The 15,692-nt window shown below is 41.4% G+C and overlaps 1 protein-coding gene across 1 annotated transcript; it reads left to right on the forward strand.

The window, feature by feature from the left end:
• The first annotated feature begins 209 nt into the window (after positions 1–209).
• On the forward strand, positions 210–3,191 carry C5H3orf80 (chromosome 5 C3orf80 homolog). The gene has a single exon (XM_067737885.1). It carries the CDS (start codon positions 663–665, stop codon positions 1,401–1,403), a length of 741 nt encoding a protein of 246 aa, XP_067593986.1. The 5' UTR covers positions 210–662; the 3' UTR covers positions 1,404–3,191.
• The last annotated feature ends 12,501 nt before the right edge of the window (positions 3,192–15,692 follow it).

Below are 15,692 nucleotides of genomic sequence, written 5' to 3' on the forward strand. Positions count from 1 at the left end.
GGTCTCCAACCCCCCCAAGCTCTGGGACTGCTGCGGGGCTGCGCTAGCCATTAATGGCCATCATCCATTTTTAATCAGAAAGATCACAAGAAGGATAGTAAGCGAATCCCAGTCGCAGGTCAATTTAAATAACATTCCTGGGGAAATCCAATCACTTAAAACTGAAACACCTACGCGAGCAAGAGCCCCCGCCCGAGTGGCGGGGAAGAGCGAGACGGCCGACTTAATCAAGATCAGGGGGCTCCCAGGCTTAGCGCAGAGCGTTAACCCTTCCAGCCCCGGAGGGTGCCAAGGGGGGCTTGGAAGAGCGCGGCCGGCCGCGGCCAAGATGCCCACGGCAGCCCCACGCAGGCTGCCCCTGCCATCTTGGGCGGTTCCGGACGCCCTGCGCCCGGCCTGGGCGGCTGGGCGCGCGGGGTTAAGGTCAGAAGCTCAGGAGGCTGTTCAGGCGCGGGAAGCGGCCGCCTCCCGCAGCCTCGGCGCGCCTCGGGCTCCTCCTTCCGCCCAAGCGTGGCCAAGTGAGGACTGCTCCGGCCGCAGGTAGCAGAGGCAAGGGAGGCGGCGCGCGGGACCCGAGCGGAGCGCCCGGGGAGGGACTGACGGACACGCGGACAGACGGATACCCCCGCGCCCCCGGACCTTAGTAACGGTACGCGCGGGCCATGTGGGGACCCGGGGTCACGGCCGAGGGCCTGTCGGTGGCGCCGGCGCCGCCACCGCTGCTGCCGCTGCTGCTACTGCTGGCGCTGGCGCTGGTGGCGCCCTCGCGGGGCGGCGGGGGCTGCGCGGAGCTGGCGTGCGGCGAGCGGGAGCGCTGCTGCGACGCGGCCAACGCCACCGCGGTGCGCTGCTGCAAGCTGCCGCTGCACGCTTTCCTCGACAACGTGGGCTGGTTCGTCCGCAAGCTCTCCGGGCTGCTCATCCTGCTGGTGCTCTTCGCCATCGGCTACTTCTTGCAGCGCATCATCTGCCCCAGCCCACGCAGGTACCCGCGCGGGCAGGCGCGGCCGGGGCCACCGGGGGGCGCCGGGCAGCCGGGGGCCGCGGGGCCGCCCGACGACGACGACGACGACGACTCGCCCGCGCTGCTGCGGGACGAGGCGGCCGCCGGCTCTCAAGACTCGCTGCTGGACAGTGGAGGCGGTGGCCGGGGCCGGGCAGGCGGCGGGCGCTCGGCCCCTTCCTGCGCCTCGGAGCACGAGCTGCGCGTAGTCTCGCCGGTCTTCCTGCAGCTGCCCAGCTACGAGGAGGTCAAGTACCTGCCAACCTACGAGGAGTCCATGCGGCTGCAGCAGTTCAGTCCCGGGGAGGTCGTGTTGCCCGTGTCGGTGCTCGGCCGCCCGCGAGGTGGAGGCGCCGGGGAGTCCGACGGCGGCGGCGAGCGCCGCTTCCCGCTCATCTGAGCGCCCGGGGCCTTGCGAGGACCACGCGGACAGAACCAGGCCGGGGGCTACGGGTGGGACGCAAGGCCGGGGTGGCCGCGGCCGCCGCCGCCAGTTGCCTCAGACCCCGCCTGTCGCCCGGAGACTGGGTTGGGGCCATCCCCACCCCCGCCTCCCCCGGGATGTTAAGTTTCCCTACGTTTCATTCGGTTCAAGGAAACGTTAGGCAAGCGCGGCGGGGGCGACAGCAGCAGACGAGGCCAGAGCGCAACTTTGGAGAACGTCCCCGCCCTAAGCCTCACCTCGGCTTGAGTTCACTTGTAAGTGCCTGCTTCCCGAATCAGAGAACATATGAGCTTCGGGGGAAGGGCAGTAACCTTTAGGGATGAAGCGAGAGGGACGCAGTTCCACTCCTTTCCCTCTCGCCTGGACAGGTCAAGGTCTCCCAGGATGGGCGGAGGGCGAGGAGGTGAGCCATGACTGGAGACTGATGCGCGCGGGTCTGGGAGAGCAGCACCTAGGTATGGTCGAATCCCTCCCTTGCGGAGAACCCAAGAAAACCCTTCCGTGTCTTCCTGGCCAAGCATAGTCACAGTTCACAGATTGGTGGGGGGAGAGCCGTGATATCCGGTTAGTTGCCGTACTTACGCAGCAATTACGCGTATCCAGGACCATACTCGTAATAAGGTACAGTTGAACTTTTGATTTTTCAATAACTGAGAAGATATTTATATTTATTTGTCCTTTATTTTTATATTTTTACCATGTATTAAATAAACGCATTCGGAGGGTATCTCCACAGTTAATGACAAGATAATCATCTTAGCACCTTTTTTAGGCCTTAATGGCCCAGAAATTGTCTACACTCTATCATTACTGTTTAATAAAATGTTGGACATTATTTCATTTACAATGGGAAAAAGAAGAGGCATGGTCAAACGAGAAAACATGTGATTAAAAACATGAAGGATACCTTATTTTCACTATTTAAGAAGAATATATTTTATTTTTAGTACTGTGGCATAATATATAACTTTTTATAATAACCATACATTATGTATGTAGTCAAGGTCATAGTTATATGTAAAAAGCATTGATACATGTATGCCATACCACGAAGCATGATGTCACGCACTTTTCCCTCCATTTTCCATTTGGAATACACTTCACAACATTATACAAAGAATAATTTGTTGTGACTTGTGACTTTTGTTTAAAGCCATAATTGTGCAGTAAGGTACTACAGAAGGATTCAACCTATCTAAAGAAAAAAACGTGTCGTTATATCAGTTCTACCATTCTGTGAAATGTCCTTTAAGCAAATGGTAATATAAAGTAATATATTAAAATGCATTATGTATAATGTACATATGCATATCGTCTGTGTACAGTAAACACATTGTATATCATATAATTATTCCAGTTTGTGATTATCAAGAAAGAAAAAGAAGGAAAACAAATACAAAAGGTTTCTCTTGGGGAAGGATGAGTATTACACTGAGAAAAATTACACAGTGGACCTCACACGTGTATCTAGACAAGTTGTTCTTATGATTGAAAAGTTCTGACAATCCTGAGAAATCTTAAAATATCTGAATTGTATTAGAAGAAAATGATTTGATTACTTTAAACTTTTTAAAGCTGATTGAAAAAGTCTGACAGTTCTAAGAAATCTTAAGATGTCTGAATTGTAAGAGAAGAGAATGGTTTACTCTAAACTTCTAAAAGCTAATGACCCTGTCATTAAAGAGAATCATTTGAAGTGTATTAAAACAGAAAACATTAAAATCTTTCTCTGTGCAAATTGTATTAGATGTGTGACTATATGGTAATGTATTAAAATATGAAATGTGTGTCTTTATCATTTAAAAGCAATTTTAAGCTGTGAATTGGCGAAAGCATCAGCAGTTGAGACTATATCAACTTTTTTGAGAATGGTACAGGATTTAATGAAATCACATTATATTGAATAATCACAAATGTTAATGTTACTCAAACACTACATTTTAATTGCATGTGGCTGTCAGTACCACCCACTGTTCAGACAAACCGGAAAGTTGCCTTATTCCTTTAAATGATTTATTCTTTGAGGGTACACTGTTTTAGACACTTTTAAAAACTCACCCATATCTGAAACATCTAACTGAATATCCAAGTACCAGTATATAAAGTATATCCTCTATGTTGTTACTACCAACATCTAGAAGTGTACAACAAAATCTTGTGAAAATACACTTAAAATGTGAACCAAGATGTTTTCCTTGTACCAGCTATGGAACACTTCTCTCCCTAAAATTCAGAATGTCTATAATGTGACACCAATCATGCAATGAAATTCTACTAAATTTTAAAGTTACAACAAGTTTTACACTTGTTTTTTTCCTACACATCACACAAGCTTTTATTCACATCCCCCAGTTCAATAAAAAATGAGTTTACTTTGGTTTTTTCCTTGTAATTCATTGATTTACCAAGCATGATTCTGTTCAGGCATAATTTTGTCGGGGGGGCGGAATCCTGAAAAGCTATTTTTATTAGTGATAAATTAACATATCTCAGGGCAATACACACACATATGTAACATACCATATTAATACACACAGAACCCATGTGTTCACAACAGTAGAATACCTGGATAGAAACATTTTTAAAGCACTAACGGCAATATCTTGGTGGTCAGTTTTATAGATTTCACCTGGAAGTTATTTATTACATAGAACTAGTAGAAAATAGAAAGGTAGATAATAGTTTTATTCTTTTACCTGAAAATAAATCATGATGAGATGCTGATTTTACTTATTTTTAATATTCTATATATAGTATAGAAAGCAGATGTAGCTACATGGATACAGACATATCTATATAGATATATAGTCTGTGACTGATATCTTTTGCAGGGCTGCTACATACCATATCTTAAACAAAGCCACCTGGAAATGCCAGGTTCTCCAGTACTAACGAACTTTTGCTCCTGGTTTTCAGTTATCAAACTAATTCACGTACTAAAACATTTCAAACATTTTTATTTTCATTGACTTCTCATGAGTAGGGAAGTAATGGCCCTGGATATGTTAAGAATCCATCTGGAATGAGAGAAAACATGATTGATTTTCTAAATCGTGTGTGTATATATATATAATCACCAGTTGCTTAAAAGCAATTTGTAATGGTGTTGTTCAGTATCATAACCAAGAGGAAAATGTCTTCTTGAGATATAATGATAGTTTTAAGAGGCCATTAATTGCCACATTCTGCAAATGTGGGTGTGCTTCAGCCATGGAAAATGGCATTGGCAATTATGCCAAAGGGCATGAGGTGTACTATATAAGGAAAACAAGATTCAATTGTGAAGACCAAAGGGAACATTAAGGAAATGGCCTCAACAGTTTAAAAGGCAATATGGTAAGTATCTTAATGTTGTACTTTTTGTATATAGTTTCTCTCAAGTGGAATTAATAAAGGAAACAATCCAGAGCTGAAACTGATATGTTATACACATGAGGTGGTGTTGAGATTTATACTATATTTTTATATACTATACTATTATAGTATATACTATATTCTGTATTGACTTGTAAAAATTTTGTGAATCATAATTAATTTGGATTTCCACACTAAGAGAAACAATGAGTTGTTTTATTTTGAACAACCCAGCATTAACCATCTCTCCAAAAGTGTAAGTTACAGACCACCAATCAATAATAGAATATTTGACAAGTTTATGTCTGACCTCACTGGTTTACAATTTATTTTTTCATTCATTCTCCTTTCATCCATTGGTGAAAAGGCTAATAAGTGGTAGGCTAAGGGAAAGTATTTTGTTAACCAAAGATTAAATCAAGTAACCAGCTAATTGCAAGAAATTAAGACATCTTTTCTTCCATAGGGGTAGAAAGGATGTCTTCATTATGTTTTTAAAATTTTGCCTATAAAATAATTAAATGTCAAATAAAACCAATACTTTGATTATACTTAAATACATATAGAACCTAATTTTATTTATTTATTCTCTTTTACCTACAGAATTCACTTTTAATTTTATGGCAAAAATTACTCTATGGAGGATATTTAGGCTTGCCTTTAAACTAAAGATTATTACTTTTTATCCCTCCTAGCTAAGCACCTGCATTGTCTTGATATCTTATAGTTCTTATTTTCTTTCTTTGTGTGTTGTTCTTATCCTGCTTTGGATTTTCAGTAGATGTTTTCTCCCAAACTCATCATTTAGAACTCCAGGTTAATCTTTGCTGGAATTTAATATCACTCTGGTTATGCCTTGGCTTTTTGCACAAAGTTTCTTCTTTTGGTAAAACAGTATCTTCCAAAGTGTTTATTTTGTGTTCTATTCGCATGTGACTTCTGTAGTTTTCCAGTTTTGAATGAGGTAATTTTTCCTTTGTATCCACTAAATGACTGTAAACATATCTGTTTGTTCTTATCTACAGAATTTTCTCTGTCACACTGGGGCAGAGATCAAATCTTTGCATCTTTTTAGCAAAGACTTATTTTTTCCAGATTTCAAACACAATAAATCTTTATTTACCTCTTTGTCTTATTGCTGCCTCTTTGTTGGCTACATTTGTTTCATCAGACAAAGGATTAGAATCTTGCAGATTTGCTCCTGTTTTATTTTGGTTTGTGTGAATTTTCTCTTCTGTATTGACCAAAGATTTTACCACATCAAAATTAATTTTTGATTATTTTCCTGGGTATTAAAAGTATCTTCTCTTCATTCTAGATTTCACTTTTCTCTTGCAAACTCTTCACTGGTTTGTCACCACGTGCATAACCCTTGTTGAAATGGCCAAGCTATCAGATTCCTGTAAATTTACACCAGTTTTACTTCTTCCTCTGATGTTACAGTCTCTGTCTTTTGTTTCGTAGCTCCATCTTCAGAGTTTTTCTCTTGGAAACTTCACAGTATTCTTTTCATCTTTCTTTATCTGAATCTTTTTTTTTTTTTTAAGAAGATGTTGGGGGTAGGAGTTTATTAATTAATTGATTTATTTTTGCTGTGTTGCGTCTTCGTTTCTGTGCAAGGGCTTTCTCTAGCTGTGGCAAGCAGGGGCCACTCTTCATCGCGGTGCGCGGGCCTCTCACTATCGCGGCCTCTCTTGTTACGGAGCACGGGCTCCAGACGCACAAGCTCAGTAGTTGTGGCTCACGGGCCTAGTTGCTCCACGGCGTGTGGGATCCTCCCAGACCAGGGCTCGAACCCGTGTCCCCTGCATTAGCATGCAGGTTCTCAACCACTGCGCCACCAGGGAAGCCCTATCTGAATCTTTTCTGTTAATATAAGCAACTGAGACTTGAGTTCTGTATCAGTTCTATATCTGTGTCTAGGATATAGGGACATTCCCTGACTCAGCTTTTCTTGAAAATTAAGCTCATTTCTTTACATTTATCTCTCTTTGCACATTCTCTTTTGACTAGGCAAATGTTTAGTTTTTTTTAATCTTTTTTGTTTCTTAGGATAGATCTTGTTCTTTGACTAACTATCTTGAATGTTCTTTGGCTACATGTCTTCAGTTTCAGAGGCATTAGTTTTAGCTTCATATTCACAAGGCTTACAAGAGGAGTTTTCTTGACTGAGATCTCCTGGTCCAGCCTTATTTTTGTTCACTGAATCAAACATTTCCTCAAATCCACTATAGTCCACTTCCAAACAGCATGTCTTCTGCTTTGATTCTGCCATAAGTGTTTGCATTCCAAGAAGTCTTCAACTGCATTTTTCTTTTTTCTTGATGTTTTCAAGCAAGTACTGATAACTATTGTCTCCAGGTTTTCTTTTGATGTTTTATTATTTTTTTAATAATATATTATCTATCTATTTCTTTTGGCTGCACCGGGTCTTAGTTGTGGCATGCAGACTCTTAGTTGTGGCATGCAGACTCTTAGTTGTGGCATGCATGAGAGATCTAGTTCCCTGACCAGGGACCGAACCCGCGCCCCCTGTATTGGGAGCGCAGAGTCTTACCCACTGGACCACCAGGGAAGTCCCTCTTTTGGTGTTTTAAGAAAAAGTTTTGTATGGCCTTCTACATTTTCTTTTGTTTGAAAAACATGTACACTCTGTATGTTCTAATATTTTTTCTATTACTTGGTTTTCTTGAGTAGTATTTTTCACATCTAAAAACCTACAGATGTTTTGGTTTTCCTTGTAATTCCCCTGATATATCTGACTCCTTCCTAAGGGTTTCCTGTGAACAAGATTTTAAAATTTGGAGTTTCCCTAAGTATTGTAATGTCTGCCAGATTTTCTACTGCATGTGCCTTAGGAGTTTTCTTAGGTTTCTTCATGCCTGTAGAATGGAACATGCCTGTAGAATGTGAATGAAACCTGTCCATTCACATACCTGCTTTGGAGCTGTCCTGAGGTTAGTGAGAAGAGTCGCACTGTATTACAGTTTTGCAAATTGTAGAAGACCTGTCAAGTCTTCTACTTGGTTTTCCTTTTCTTTAGGAGTTTTGTCTGTTGGTGCCTGTTGGGTTTTCCATGGGTTCAGTCTTTTCCACAGAAGTTCTCAGAAATTTCTTGATTGTTGTCAGGAGTTCAGCTGATTCACCTTTCTCCCTGGGAACTGTCCCAAATTTCTTATTGTCTTATCTTCTGGGTCCACAATTTGCTGTGAAGTTTTCATAGGGCCGTAGGTTCCTGTTGGGTCTTCCACTGGTTCTGCCCTTTCTTTAAGCATCCTAAACAATCTTTTTTTTTTTTTTTTTTAAACCTATGACGTTTTCACCTTTTCTACATTTCCACTGGGGGGATAGGGAGTTCCTGTTGCTTTCACTCTCTGGTTGTATTGCGCCTCTGGTGTTTGTGTAAACTCTTGATGCCTATTGGATAGATCTTCTTCCACGGAATCTGCATTTTCCCTCAGTTGTTCCCAGTGGTCTCCTGAATATTCTTAGATGTTCTACTAGTTCTGGTTTGTGCTTTGGAGTGTTCCTAAGCATTTTGTGAACATCACCACCATTTATTTATTCCTCTGGTTCTTCTGGTGTTTACAGGTGCTCTCTGAGAGCTGCCAGGTCTTTCATTAATTCTTGTTGTATTTTAGATGTCCTCAGCACTCCCGTGAGGATGCTGAGGGTGTTTGCTGGGTCTAATGTATGCTTTGGCATGCTCCTAAGCCTTCTGTGGACATTACCTCTATTTATTTGTCCCTGTTTCTTTTAGTGTTTGCGGGAGCTCTCGGACACCTGCCGAGTCTTCCGCAGGTTCTACCTTTTCTTCACGCGCTTTCAGCAGTATCCTGAGGACTGCTGGCGTTTCCAGAGGTTCCCGATCCTGCTCCGGAGTGCACCTAAGCTTTTTGTGGACACACATCTGTCATCGGTCTATAATTAATCATTTCATAAGTTAATTCCTGAAATTTATAGTGCTATGTTTGAGTTCCGGCAATTCATCTTGATAAGTTACATATCATTATTTCTAGCAAGCTCTGTTTTAAAATTTGGTAGCAATTCACATTGTAGTCTTTCTTCCAAAGAATAAAATGTAAGCATGTACACAGCTTTAGATATAAGCTTGGCAGTTGCTTTGGGGGTGACAGTTTTCATTTGCTATCATGATGATTATCACAGTAATAACTGTAATTCATTGAATGCTTCCATATGCCAAGCACTGTGCTAGGCATTTTATGTGCATTATCTCATTTGAAATTCATAAAAGGAGTAACTAAGGATTATTAGTTCCATTTCACAGATGAGGAAGGTGCAGCCCAGAGAGGCTGAGTGGTGTGTCCAAAGTCACATGGCTGATATGTGGAAGATCCAGGGGGCAGATCCAGCCTGTCTGACTCCAGAGCTGGGACTTTCAACCATTAAACTTCTCAGCATGCTCTTGACCCTGTGGAATATCTTATCATTAGAGCTATGGCTTAGCTGCATAGCATCATATGACATCACTTTCTTTTTTTCACAAGTGAATAAGTAGCTACTGTTATTTGCTGTTTAAAGGAATTATTATTGGGGCTTCCCAGGTGGCGCAGTGGCTGAGAGTCCACCTGACGATGCAGGGGACACGGGTTCGTGCCCCGGTCCGGGAAGATCCCACATGCCGCGGAGCGGCTGGGGCCGTGAGCCATGGCCACTGAGCCTGCGCGTCCAGAGCCTGTGCTCCGCAACGGGAGAGGCCACAACAGTGAGAGGCCCGCGTACCGCAAAAGAAAAAAAAGGAATTATTATTAAAAGTACAGTAGAATCTGGGCCGGGAATCTTTAATGACTCAACAATTATTTGTGGGCATGCAGAAATGTTTCATGGATAAAACCTGAAAACGGTCAACAAAAGCAACTCAGATACCAGTTTTTTCCATTTCATTCGGCCAGTTCCTTCAGTGGCAAGTGTGCCTCCTTTCTGGTCTGGCTTCACTAACTTTAAAAATTCAAAAACACTTCTTTAAAACAGCTGGTAAATTGTTTCCAATATTTAGAAAAAGAAACAGATTTTTGTATGCTCAGCATAAAATGAGAACCATAGAGGCTAACACTACAACTAAGTACCCAGTGCCAGCTAATATCAAAACAGGGACAAAAATAGCTTCCTAAATGAAGATTTTGTTTGTGTTCTTGTGGTAGAGTATGATTGTTAAGACTTCATGAAGAATAACAGTGGTTTAGAGTGTGACTGCCTGGGTGACTCGCTGGACTCTAGATTTACTAGTTATGTGACTGTGAGCAAGCTGCTTACCTTCTCTAAGCCTATTTTCTCATCTGTAAAGTGGGGAGAGATGGTTGTAATGAATATTAAGGTAATGTATAGAAAGCACTTAACACTATGCCTAGGCCATAAAAATGTATGCAGGTGCAAGTGCACACATATTGGTTGACACTGGGTTGTTGATAAACTTGTGGAAATTCAAAAACTTTTCTAGTTAATCATGGACATTAATGATTTCAATTGAGAATAGAAATATTTAGGATGGAGCTAGAGATGATCATACTAAGTGGAGTAAGTCAGACAGAGAAAGACAAATATCGTATGATATCACTTATATGTGGAATCTAAAAAATGATCCAAATGAACTTATTTACAAAACAGAAACAGACTCACAGGCATAGAAAACAAACTTATGGTTACCAAAGGGGAAGGGGGATGTGGGATAAATTAGGAGTCTGGGATGAGCAGATACAAACTACTATATATAAAGTAAATAAACAAGTTCTACTGTATAGCACAAGGAACTATATCCAATATCCTGTAATACCCTATAATGGAAAAGAATCTGAAAAAGAATATATACATACATATATATCACTTTGCTGTATATCTGAAACATTGTAAATCAACTAGTCCTCAGTAAAAAAAAAAAAAAAGTATAGAAACATTTTAAAGAAAAACAGAAATTACCTTTAAAAAGAAAAACAAAACTGCCGGTCTTAATGACTGGTTTTGGTTGAGATGATACACTGTGGGTGAAAGCCTGGGTGGGAGCAGTAAGAGAGGACGGAGAGGGGCTTCCCTGGTGGCGCAGTGGTTGAGAGTCCGCCTGCCGATGCAGGGGACACGGGTTCGTGCCCCGGTCCGGGAAGATCCCACATGCCACGGAGCGGCTGGGCCCGTGAGCCATGGCCACTGAGCCTGCGCGTCCGGAGCCTGTGGTCCGCAACGGGAGAGGCCACAACAGTGAGAGGCCCGTGTACCGAAAAACAAAAAACAGATGAATGGATAAAACAATTGTGATATATATTTATATATATTCCATTTTATATATATAATATATATATATATAATGGAATATTATTCAACCATAAAAAAGAAGGAAATCTTCCTATTTGTGATAATACGGGTGGATCTTGAAGGCATTATGCTAAATGAAATACAGACACTGTATGACAGAGAAAGATACTGTATGTTCTCACTCATATGTGGAATCTAAAAAGGTCAAACTCATCAATACAGAGAACAGATTGGTGATTGCCAGAGAGAGGCCGGGGTGGGGTGGTAGAGTGGGCGAAGGTGGTTAAAGATACAAACTTCCATTTATGACTTAAATAAGCCCTGGGGATCTAATGTACAGCATGGTGACTATAGTTAGCAATACTGTGCTTTATAATTTAAAGTTGCTATGTGTGGTGATGGCTGTGACCTAGACTTATTGTGGTGATTTTTTCGCAATATACACAGATATCAAAGCATTATGCTGTACACCTAAACCTAATATAACGTTATATGTCAATATATTTCAATTGGGAAAAAAATGCATTTCCCAAGAAGCAGTGGGTGGCATAGATTCTAGGACCAGGTTCTCGAGGCTTCTGACCCCAGATCCAAAGTTTATTAGGGCTGTGTTTCCAACTGAATTGCTTAACCTCTCTGTCCCCCGAATTCTACTTCTGAAAAGGAAGCTAAAAGTAATACATCAGAGGGTAAAGCTCTTAGAGTCTGCCACCCAGTGAAGACTACATATGAGGTGGTTGGTGTTACCACTGTGAATGGATTTGAGAGAGAGGAAAGGTCAAGGTTGACTTGGCAGCCATGAAAAAAGTTTTCTTCACTGAGCTTTGAGGAGCCTCTGAATTCCAGAATGTGTCAAAAGCCCTAAAATGTACATAGCTTTGATTCGGCAGTTCCCGCACTGGGAATCTATCCCATGGAAACAATCAAGGCCCTGTGCAAAATAGGATTACAGAGATATCCATCAAAGCACTGGTCTAATGGTGAAGTATTGAAAATTACCTAATTATCCAATAGTGGGACACTGATTAAATAAACTATGCTCCATTCATACAAAGAGATATTCTTCAACCTTTAAAATGATGTGATAAGACATGTATTAATATGGGCATATGTTTATGATATATGTCATTAAGTGAAAAGAACTAGCAATAAAATAATATAAACACACACACACTGGAGAAAATTCAGGGTTTTTTTTTTTTTAATATTTTATTTTTTGGCCTCGCCACGTGGCTTGTGGAATCATACTCCCTCGACCAGGGATCTAACCCGGGCTCCGGCTGTGAAAGCGCCAAGTCCTAACCACTGGACCACCAGGGAATTCCCGGAAATTCAGTTTTTAAATCCATCTTTTATGCCATTACACTGAGATATGCCAACAAATGGATAGAAACTTCCAGCATTTTTTGCTTAAATTTTCAGTTACTCCAGTAATAACAAATACATGTTCTTTTTTAAAAAAGAAAAGAAAACGTTATGGCAAAGTCCCCTCTAACACCCCTGCTCTCTCAATTCCCAGCTCACTCCTCCAATATCTTTTCAGAATATTCTCTGTGTACTTTTACTACACATAGATGTATTCATAGTAAATATATATATAGTACTATTTTGTGCTTACTGTTTTTGTTTCTATGCAATTTTATCACATGTGTGGCTTCATGTAACCACCACTACAATCAAGATACAGAACTGTGCCATCACCTCAGAGCTTTCTGGTGCCACCCTTTATAGCCCTATAGCCACACACACCCTCCCTCTCACTAATCCTTAACCCCTGACATCTCTTAATCTATTCTGCATATCTGTATTTTGTTATTTCAAGAATGTTATATAGGGTTTCCCTGGTGGCACAGTGGTTGAGAGTCTGCCTGCCGATGCAGGGGACACGGGTTCGTGCCCCGGTCCGGGAAGATCCCACATGCCACGGAGCGGCTGGGCGCGTGAGCCACGGCCGCTGAGCCTGCGCGTCCGGAGCTTGTGCTCCGCAACGGGAGAGGTGTCAACAGTGAGAGGCCCGCATACCGCAAAAAAAAAAAAAAAAGAATGTTATATAAATGGAGGCATACAGTATATAACCTTTTGAGATTTTTTTTTTCACCTAGCATAATTCTCTAGAGATCTACTCAAGTTGTGTGTAGCATTAGTTTTCTTTTAACAACTGAATAGCTTTCCATGATATAAATGTACCACAGGGACTTCCCTGGTGGCACAGTGGTTAAGAATCTGCCTGCCAATGCAGGGGACACGGGTTCGAGCCCTGGTCCGGGATAGATGCCACATGCCTCAGAGTAACTAAGCCCGTGCGCCACAACTACTGAGCCTGTGCTCTAGAGCCCGTTCTCCGCAACAAGAGAAGCCACCGCAATGAGAAAGAGTAGCCCCCGCTCGCCGCAACTAGAGTCGTATGGTTTGTGCATGATTAGTTTTGCAAGAAACTGCCATACTCCTTTCATTAGTGGCTATACCATTTTTATATTCCCATGGGCAATATATGAGTGATCCAGTGTGTCTGCATCCTTGCCAGCATTTGGTGTTATCACCAATTTCTATTTTAGCTATTCTGATTGTTGTAGCTTTAATTTGCAATTCCCTATTGGCTAAGATTTTGAACGTCTTTTCACGTGCATAATTTTCCATCTGCATATCCTCTTTGGTAAAATGTCTGTTCGTGTCTCTTGCCCATTTTCTAATTGGATTGTTTTTTACTGTTCGGATTTGACAATTCTTTACATATTCTAGTGCAAATCCTTTGTCAGATATGTGGTTTGCGTATTTTTTTCCACTCAGTCACTTTTTAAGAGTCAATTTTGTTTTTACCAAAGTGATACATGCACATATTTAAGTAAGCAAATAGCTCTCTGAGGCTTGTTGTGAAAAACAGTGGGAATGGACTCCTTCTCAATTTCCCTCTCCCCAAAAGCAACCACTTTCAGCCCTTTTAGCTGGCTCTTTGTTTTTTTTTTATTATTAATTTATTTATTTTTGCTGTGTTGAGTCTCGTTTCTGTGTGAGGGCTTTCTCTATTTGTGGCAAGCGGGGGCCACTCTTCATCGCAGTGTGCGGGCCTCTCACTATCGCGACCTCTCTTGCTGCAGAGCACAAGCTCCAGACGCGCAGGCTCAGTAGTTGTGGCTCACGGGCCTAGTTGCTCCACGGCATGTGGGATCCTCCCAGACCAGGGCTCGAACCCGTGTGCCCTGCATTAGCAGGCAGATTCTCAACCACTGAGCCACCAGGGAAGCCCTAGCTGGCTCTTTTAATTTTTACTGCCATCTCACTAAATAAACTGTTTATTATTTGCTGATTTGGGTTTTTTTTAAGCATTATCTATTGCCTTTCCACTATGAAAAATGAAGATTTAGTTTTTTTTTCAAACTTTCGTCTATCCCCATCCAACATATGCACCCCAATCCCTCCAAAACAAATCTACGATCTCATTCCACAATTCTAAATCCAAAAAATGTTTCATAATTGACCCAAACTGAACTCATTTGGCAGCAAAACCTGGTGAGAAACTACTTCTAATCTTTATTCATATTGTTGAATGTAAATGTCCCTATGCTGCACTGCAGGAATATGTTTGATTAGGAAGTGTTAGCTGAGACCCTTCTGGGGTTGTTCTGTAATAAATGATCTATGAGCTGTATTACCAAAAAAAAAAAAAATTTAATATCCACTATATTTTGTAAACAAATTTGAATTCTGAAACATTTGGCCCAAGGGTTTCAGATATGGGGTTGTGGACCTGAATAATTATAATTTGGTTAGATAAATATTCTGTGTTTACATTTTTATGACTACGTAAATAAATTCTATTCACAAGTAAGCCATATTCTGAGCGATGATAACTATTAATGTCAAAACATGTGGAACTACTTTTGTCGATGAGCACATTTTAAATTGGGTTAAAGAGGAATGACATAAGGTCATTTAACAGGAATTTTATTTGGTGATTTTCCTGTATGTTATTTAGCAGAAATCGAAATTGAGCATCACTTTCCTTGTAGTGTTTGCGCAAATGGCACCTTCTCAGTGACACCCTCTCATACACTCTATTGAAAATCACATCCCCGCCCCCCCATCATTTTTATCTCCTTTGTGCTTTGTCTCTACTCATTTATATCTAAAATACTGTATGTTTTTTGCTTATTTGCTTACGGTCTGTCTCCTTCCCATCAAAATGTCAGCTTCACCAGAGGGCAGGAATATTTCTCTGTTTTGCTCATTACAAGGCCTCTGTCACCTAGAACAGTACCCAGGCCACAGTAGGTGCTCAAGAGTGATTTGTTTAATAAATGAAGTTTGCCATTTAAAATGAAGGTAGTCATCAAGAATGGGGAAAAAATATTTTTATTCTGGGAAGACAAGTGCCACAAAAAGGAATTTTGTTGACTTAATTACAATTTTTAAATTATAACTATTTTTCTAACAGTTTTGACTGAATAATGTCACTGAACTTAAAAGATAAAAACTTTAGTTTCATTGCAAATACTATCTAGTATTTTCTTTTAAGTCAAAGACAAATTCATTATAGTCCTGAATCCATTCACATAATCCTTTTTAGGATTACATTTTGTGACACAGATAGCTAATCAGAACCGGTAGCAGGTACAGAAAAAAATTACA

This window comes from Pseudorca crassidens, chromosome 5 (assembly GCF_039906515.1).
Source record: "Pseudorca crassidens isolate mPseCra1 chromosome 5, mPseCra1.hap1, whole genome shotgun sequence".
NCBI lineage: Eukaryota > Metazoa > Chordata > Mammalia > Artiodactyla > Delphinidae > Pseudorca > Pseudorca crassidens.

Bases quoted from the DNA above. Each gene is read 5' to 3' on its own strand.
- C5H3orf80 (XM_067737885.1), top strand. From the start codon at position 663: ATGTGGGGACCCGGGGTCACGGCCGAGGGCCTGTCGGTGGCGCCGGCG.